Source organism: Aedes aegypti, chromosome 3 (genome assembly GCF_002204515.2).
Source record: "Aedes aegypti strain LVP_AGWG chromosome 3, AaegL5.0 Primary Assembly, whole genome shotgun sequence".
Classification (NCBI taxonomy): Eukaryota; Metazoa; Arthropoda; class Insecta; order Diptera; family Culicidae; genus Aedes; species Aedes aegypti.
The window spans coordinates 381057437-381066330 of NC_035109.1; the positions used below are offsets into that span (position 1 = coordinate 381057437).

Consider the following 8894-nt stretch of genomic DNA (forward strand, 5'->3'; position numbering starts at 1 on the left):
TATATGCACGTTATTAGCTGTAAGAAAATTAAACAGCTCGTCCTCTTTACCATTCAGAGAACGAGCATTCCAATTTAAAATATTTAAATTATTATTTGGATCCATTAGAAAAACGTAATCCAATAACAATTTTATTTGTAAATTTTACGCCTACTTGGACTGCTTCAGTCATAGTTGTGGCTTTGAACATTGCATCAATCATTAGATTCAATTGTTCAGTTAGAAAATTAAAATCAGAGGCAGACATATCATCTGATGATTTCCCATTGGAATTTTCGGTAGACGAAGAAGCGGGGTAGGAGTTACCTGTGGCGGTAGGGTTTTTTCCATTTGATTTGAAACAAGTAGAATGGGTACTCAAGGAACGAACAGGGGAAGAGTTCAAATTACCTGCTACGATATCGGCAAAGGATTTACCGTGGGTAGATACATTCGAAATTGAAAGATTCGAACGGCTACCCGACGGATTAAAATTTGTTTGTGAATGAGCATGATTATGATCTTCCTGGTGGGTATGATTCCTAATCAAGCGATCGTTAACTGAAAAATGAGCATTGTTCGATACTCTACCAGGCAAATTCCGGAAACGACCGTTATCGTAACGGATATTATCCTTCATCTGCTTGGCACGAGCCTCAACGACTCTTTTGCGTGAAATGCATTCCCAAAAGTTAGCTTTGTGAGGGCCCTTGCAATTGGCGCATTGAAATTTTCTGGTATCTTCTTTCACAGGACAGTCGTCCTTAGCGTGAGAAGAACCTCCGCAAATCATGCATTTAGCATCCATGCGACAATTTTTTGTACCATGACCCCACTTTTGGCACCGACGGCACTGAGTGGGGTTCTGGTAATTTCCTCCAGGTTTCTGGAAATGTTCCCACGTCACACGGACATCGAACATAAGTTTAGCTTTTTCTAAAAGCTTTAATATTATTTAGTTCTTTTTTGTTAAAGTGAACTAAATAATATTCTTGAGAAAGCCCTTTCCGAACAATGCCAGATTGGGTTCTCTTTTTCATAATGATTACTTGGACTGGGGAAAATCCAAGTAAATCATTTATTCCATTTTTGATCTCTTCAGGTGACTTATAGTCACTTGAGAGACCTTTCAAGACAACTTTGAACAAACGTTCAGTTTTGTCGTCATAAGTAAAAAATTTGTGCTTCTTCTCTTCAAGATATCTGAGAAGAAGTTCGCGATCTTTAAGAGTTTCCGGCAAAACGCGACAGTCTCCTTTCTTTGCGATTTGGAAGGAAACCTTGATTCCCCTAATGGAGTTCAAGATCTCCTGCCTAAATCCCCCAAATTCGGAACAACTGACCACGATAGGCGGCACTCTTTGCTTCCTCACTTGAATCAAAGAGCCTGGGCTAGAGGCTGCTTCGATTTGGTGTTCGGAAAATTTGTCTAGAGCATCGAACTGATTGCTCATTTCAATACAATTATTCATTTCACCCTTGGAAGAAACTTCGCATTCCGGGGAAGCGTCCTTTCTTCCATTCTTGCCACGTGTAGTGACAGTTTTAAAACCCACTTTTTTCGAAGGAAGTAGTGAATTCAGAGATTCACCCTTCCTTTTGTTAGTTGTTGATACCATGTTTAGTTAATAAACGAGAAAGACGTGACCTTCGAGAGGTTTTTTCCCTAGACGGTGTCCAAGAAGGATTACCACCGCTAGCTTTCGCCAACGGGTCCAACGAAAAATCGAAGGCACGGGTCCAAACAAGGATCGTAAAGGGATCAATAGTAGAAAAAATAGTACTTAAAAGTACTGTTTAAGTAGCACTGAAAAGTACCGTTTTTAATTTTAGCACTGAAAAGTACTGTTTGTGTAGCACTGAAAAGTACTGTTTTATTGCTTTAGGTAGTTTTTAAGAAAACTTCCAAGAGCAGAGAGAATTCGTGTACGCACAGCACGAAGGTACGATGCGCACTGAGAGATTTTGCGAGTGATTCCTCCATTGGTTCGTCCAGTATAATTCCAGTATAATCTTTACTGAGATTTTCCTCCAGGAATATCTCCGGGAACTTTTCAATCAATTATTTCAGGGACTCCTTCAGAGATTCATTAAGAATTTTTCGAACGTTTCCTCCCAATATTCCTATAGAGCTTCCTCCAGAAATCTTACCGGAGAAATCAACCAAAAAATTGGAATTGCTTCAACGAATTACTTCTGTTATTTCTCCAGTGATTTCTGCAGAAATTGCCCCAGGCAAGACCTCTCGAAATTCCTTCAGAAATTATTCCGGAATATTTTCACAGGTTCCGCCAGCCATGAAATTACTACAATTTTCCCTCAAGAATTCTCCTAGGGATGACTCCAAGAAAATCATTATATGAATTACTCCAAAGATTTTAACAAGTATTCCTCCAGGAATTCACCGAGAGTTATTTCCAGAGATTCGTTATTGACCTCCAAAAATTCCTGTTCAGATTACTCTAGAGATTCATAAATGGCTCCAAGGATTTAATCAGAAATTACCCTAAGAGTGCCTACAGAGATTCCTCGAAAAGATTTTTTCCAGAAATTGCTTGAGGAACTCCTCTATTGAAGAAGTTTTTGGAAAGCTCCTGAAGGAATCGCTGGAGGAACCTCTAGAATCATGAAGAAATACTTAGAGTAGGGGCGATCCATTAATTACGTAAGACAATTTTGGCAGTTTTTAGACCCCCCCTCCCCCCATAGTAAGATTTTTTGTATGAAAATTAAAAATAATTTGTATGGCGCGTAAGAAATCTCAAACCCCCCCTCCCCCCATAAACCCTTACCTAATTAATGGACGACCCCGTATTCCCTAGAGATATCTGGATTATCCCCTCTAGAAAAAAATATGGCGAAATATCTTTAGCATTACATGAAATAAAACATTGAGTAATCTCTAGAAATATATCTAGAAGAATTCATTTAGTAGTCTTTGCCTAATTTCTAAAAGATTCTTTGGAAAATCCTATGAAAAAAATGCAGGAGTCTCTGAATGAATACGCGAGAAAAATCTCTGAAGGTTTTCCTGAAGAAATCTCTGGAACAATTTTCAGAAAAACCCATGTATGGATTACGGAGGAAAAGGCTGGGTAAATCTCTGGAGGAATCCATGAAGAGATTCCTGTAGGAATCTCTGAAAGGCTATTTGAGTAAATTGCTGAATCAATCAATGAAAGGTTACCTAAGTTAATTGATGAAGGGATCTTTGGAAGATCAGCTGGGTAAGTTGCTGAAGGAATCCCTGGAAACATCTCAGGAGGAATGCCTGGAAAAATTCCTTGGAGGATCCTTGGATGAATCATTGTGAAGATTATGAGGGAGGAATCCCTAAAAAATTCCCTGCAGAGATGTTTCTAGAGAAATCCTAGGTAGAAGTTTTCCTAATGTTATCCATGGAGAAATTCTTAGAGCAAATAAACGAAAAACCGACTTCAGTACTATACCATTTAATTCCGTTAGAGTTTGTATCCTTTGGCAGATACGCGTATTTCGACCTCAATTGTAAGGCCGTCTTCAGTGTCGTGTACTAGACTCGACTTGTCGAAGTCGAATCTAGTACACGACACTTAAGAGGGCCTTACTGTTGAGGTCGAAATACGCGTATCTGTCAAAGTATACAAAATCTAGCGGAATTAAATGATATAGTACAAAAGTCGGGTTTTCGTTTATTCACAGGTATTCCACTAAACAGCTCGAAAATTTATTATCTTCTAACCTAGAGCAATTTTTGCTAAGATTCCTGGAGGATGATTCCATGGTTAATCTTTTGAGAAATTTCTAGAACAAATCTTGTTGAAATTCCCGGAGGAATTTTTTGAAGGCCAAAACGAATCTCTGAAGAAATTTCTGAGGTTATTCATGGTAGATTACGTGGAAAATTCCTTGGTGTAATGCTCGTTGCAATTTTTCAGGAGGTATTCCTCAAGGAATTCCAGGAGAAATCTCTCAAAAGATTCGTGAAGTATAGAATATCTGGAGGAATTATTGATTGAATCCTTGCATGAATTCATGGTCTGAAGGGGACTACCCTGCATGGAGTAATCTTTGATGAGATTGTTATAGTATAACCCTGGAGAAAGACTTGGAGACATCTCTGAAAGGATCCCTTTATTTTTTTTCCTGGATAAATTCTTGAAGGAATCTCTAGAGGAATCTGGAAGAATATCAGGATAAATAGCTTGAAGAATTCCTAGAGAAATCCCAGTAAAAATTTTACTTAAGGAATCTATGAAGGATTCACAGGAGGCAATCCTTTGGAAACTCCTTGCAAATTTTCTAGAAAATCCCTGTAGTGATTTTCACGCGGAATAATCCTTGAAGGAATCCCTGCAGAATTGCTGAAGGTGTTCCTGGAGCCCTATTGGAGTTGGTTTAAAAAACATAGTGATCAAAAGATCTTCCCCGAGAAATCACTGGAACCACTGGTGACATCCCTAGTGTAATCCCCGGAGAAATCGCTGTAGAGATTACTGCATATTATCTCGGAGGAATTTCTTTTAGAATCCCTTGAGGAATCTTCGAAGGAATTCCTGTAGAAATCTCAGGTTGAGATTTCGGAGAAATTTCTAAAGATATGTCGTGAGGAATTCTTGAAATAATCATTGGAGATTTTCCTAATGGAAATCCGGGGATTTCCGGGGCCATGCTTGAACTTGTCCTAAAATTGCATTTGCGATAAAAAGTTCTTATTCGTCAGCGATAAATCGTCTTTTTACCTATAGGTACAAAAAATGCAAAAGGGATTGTCGTATGATGCCAATACGCTATATTATCTAACCTAACAGAAATGGCTACGGGTATTCGGATATACAGTGCCTTTCCGATTTTGGCAACACCCGATTTTGTCTACCCCCAATTTTAACAACACCCGTTTTTGGCAACAATTTCTTCCCGATTTTGGCAACACATTGAAAATTATCTTCAATTGATAATTAAGTACTGAACCATAACATTTTGAACTAAAACAAAGGGAAAATACATTAAAATGAAAATAATCATGAACATTAAGATCACAGAGACGTAATGTGAGACGTACTTATGAGTAGAATACTTATACATCTATGATATTGTTTGATTTAAATGAGAAGTCTTATAAAGCAGGTAAGCTGTAATGAATAAATTGGTGGAATACGATGGTAATGTTTTGTTGTTATTATGCTTGTATGTTTTTACATATCATTCGGATTGTATGTGGAGGTCTGATAAGCCTGAAAATGTTAAATTATTGTCTCGTGATTATTGGTTAGTTGATCCATAAAATATTAGTGAGTGATTTTTTTAGGTATTTCTGTCGGCAAAAAAAATGCATAAAACAGTTATTGAGGAAAACATTGAGAAGCTTTGTTCATAACTCAAGATGACAATTTGAGCAAAATGTTGAGAATGGGTTTTGACTTAGTCATTGAAAAAACGTTTGTGTAGGAATTCTGAGAGCGAATAAAAAAATGTTGAACGACTTGAACGGCATTCAATTTTAATATTGTACCTATAAACCTAAGATCTTTGGACTGTTGGACACTGATGCTTTGTAAGATAAGCGAGGTTTTTTCACAACTGTTTTACAAAATACAACAGCGCGACTACTGAAGTGTCGAAGGTGTCTTGTGGAGAGTTGGATTAGGCAACCGAGGTATCGAAATGTTTATAAAACCAATCTATTTGTTTGCTTTCGGTGGTCGTTTACGAATGTGCACCTTCATTCTTGTATACGGCAAATCGAACTTGCGATCGAATCCTGTTCGTTCGAATCCATGGCCCATTTGATTTTACTGGCGTGAACGGGAATGCAAAGCGATTTTCGATCAAAAGAATAAACCCAACTCTGGACAACTGACTCACATCCGACGAATAATACGTGGAGCTTAGCGAGCTAAGTGGATTGACCGAGTGAAACATGGCTTGGCGAATATGAGTCGCATCCGGCAATAGAGACATGCGATACTGATGCAGTCAGTCTTTACTGATCGGTTGATATCTTCTAGTCTATGAGATTTAGTTTAGGTGAAATGTTCAAATCATTCTAGAGGATACCTAGGCAAGTATGGAATATGTACAATGATATGAATATTATATATAACAACGATATCTATCGACACCAAACCAAAATGTATTCCTCAAGAATCTTCTTAGGAACAATACTCGACAGTTTTTTTTTTACAGTATGGCCCTTTATAATACAGTAAAATCAATAAATGTACATTGAAGTCGCATAATAATGAACGAGTATACCACAATTTGAAATCGGTACCCAGATAATATAGAAACTTGGGATCTTTAGTAAAGTTGTTCTGGAGGTGATGCGCTGTCTGACGGTACCCCATTTTATTCGGGAATTTGACCGCTAGGTGGCACTAGTGGGCATGGAAGTTTTACTTTTGTTTAGCAGATATTTTCAGGATCCTGACCATTTAGAAGGATGGCGTCTTCAGCAAAGTTGTTTAGTAGGTTATCATTGTTCGAGCTAGTTGATTCAAAATTTTGCCACTAGGTCTGGTGAGCATGAAAATTTTGTTTGCTGGTATCCTCAGGAGCCTGACCACTTAGAAAGATATTGTCTTCGGAAAAGTAGTTCAGTAGCTCAAAGGCTATCATTATTTGAGCCAAGAAATAGGATATTTTGCCACCAGGTGGCACTAGTGAGCATGCAATTTTTGTTTTGCGGATACTGCAGGATCTTGATTTTTCAGACAGGCACCTTCGGCAAAGTTGCTCAGAAGCCCAGGGACTATCATTATTTTACAAAATCTCGAGCTTTAAGGTTTAAACAAAGAAAGAATTTGAGCTACCAAATAACTCTGCCTAAAACGCAATCTTTCTAAGTGATCAGGCTCCTGAGATATTTGCAAAACAAATGTTTTATGCTCACTAGCACCGCCTGGTGGCATAGTTTTGAATCAATTTACTTTAATGATAGTACTTGACTTGCCGAACAACTTTGCCGAAGACGCCACCTTTCTAAGTAGGTAGTCAGGATCCTGAGATCTGCGAAACACAAGTTTCATGCTCACTAGCGTCGCCTAGTGGCAAAATTGGCTAAAATAATGATAGCCCTTGAGCCCTTGAGGCAATTTCTTGGCTAAAATAATGATATCCCTTAAGCTACTGAAAAATTTTGCCGAAGACGTCATCTTTCTAAGTGGGATATTCGCAAAGCCAAGGGTGTTGTACAAAGTACAACGCGCGACTACTCGCGTTACAAAAATTCGCGCGACGTCCGAAAGATTAAGAGTCCAAAATAAAATTAGCGACATCGAACGTAGAACGAAACATTTTATTACAAAACTAATCAACAAAACCAGGTTTTGTACGTGCGTACAAATCTACATAAATTCCCTACCTCCTTTTTATGACAGCTTCGATCCACGTCACTTCCCGATCGCTCACCAACGCCAACAGTTCCCGCTGTTTGCGATCCAGTTTGACCACCGTGAACCGCTTACTGCTGGTTCGCAGCGCGTTGCTCGTCAGATATTCGCGGAATCCGGCCACACCCTCGTAGCGGTAGATCACCAACGGGTGGAACGGATTCTCCGTCAAAGTGTACAGCATCAGTTCCGAAGTGGTTGCCAGGACCGAGAACTGGATCTGCTTGGGCATCTTGGTCAGGATGGTTTGATACTTGGTGAAGGTGCTATTGTGATGCTGAGGTCGTAGATCGCGCCAAATCTCTATGGAACCGTGATGGGCGGACGCCTCGGTCAGTGCCTGGTCCGAATTAATGGCGATGAACAGCTGCTGCTCGAATTTGGCTACGGTTAGCGAAGTCGGATGGGCTATTTTGATTAGCTGCAAGAGACCTAGTTTGTAGTCGGCCCGTGGTCGCCACACTTGCAATAGGCTATCTCTGCTCAGTAGGATCAATCGTCCGTCTAGGTGAAGAGCTTGCTTGACGGCGGGCGTGGTAAGCAGTTGATGGAACTTCAAGTAGTACACCAGATTCTCCAACTGGAGGCAGTACACGTTTAGCCCATCGATGTGAGGCGAGTAGAGTCCGACGCAGTCCAGATCCAAGACCTTCAGTGCCACAATATCCCTGGGTAGTGAACTGTTGAACTCGTAGATCGAGGTGAACTTCGGTGTCTTCTTAGGTGCTGTGAAGTCCGGCGCTTCGAGGTCAAGGATGGACTGTCGATACAGATGACGGCTGTGGTCGTAGTATTCAACGAAGAGGTTCTGCACGCCACCTAAGACGATTCGTTTCGTCTTGGTGATCTGAAGGGTCGGATAAGTGATGGGTGGAAAACCTAGAAATATGATAAGGAATGTAACGCTTCATACAATGTAGAAATAATAGGCTTGAGTAGCATGTCAAACCTTTAGCAATATGGAACTGCGAATCCTTCTTGTTCCACCTGTAGAACTCAACGGCCGTACGATTTCCGTCGTCCACGTGCACAGCCAGTAACTCGATCGGCATTGGTGAAAGGGGTAACGTAATAGTAACTACGCTACGGAAGTATCCCGGCAAAGGCTTTATCGGTTGATAGTGACTGAGATAAGGAGTTTTGGCTGAAATTCAGAGAATATTAATAACTGCATAGTGACCAAGAACGCCCTAACGAACTTACTACTGAGTGTTTCCACCAAGGATTGACCAACCATGTGCAACCGTCGCAACTTCGTTCGTATTGGCTCAGCTGATCGCCGTATTCCACTTCCTGCAGAAGTTGGTTGATGTTCACATCGAACATCTTACTATCGCCCGTATCGACATTCGAGCCCATGTTTAAAATTATTTGGACATTGTTAAAAAATGTGTGGTTTCCTCCTTCCCGTTACATTGATATAATATAATTATTTGGAAATTATTTCTAGTAATCTAGACCAGCTTGACGCTTCTTTAGCAGTCAAGAGCTTTTCTGACCAGATTCTTGCGACAGCTGGTTTAGGCGAATATTTGGATGCTTACT

General features: G+C 39.9%; 1 protein-coding gene across 1 annotated transcript; it reads right to left on the reverse strand.

Moving 5' to 3' along the window:
* Window positions 1-7234: 7234 nt before the first annotated feature.
* LOC5569726 lies at window positions 7235-8602 on the reverse strand. Its single transcript, XM_001652900.2, has 3 exons — window positions 8553-8602; window positions 8299-8493; window positions 7235-8228 (listed from the first exon to the last, which is right to left on the reverse strand). The coding sequence occupies exons 1-3, from the start codon at window positions 8584-8586 to the stop codon at window positions 7318-7320; spliced, it is 1140 nt and encodes a 379-aa protein (XP_001652950.2). The 5' UTR covers window positions 8587-8602; the 3' UTR covers window positions 7235-7317.
* Window positions 8603-8894: the final 292 nt, after the last annotated feature.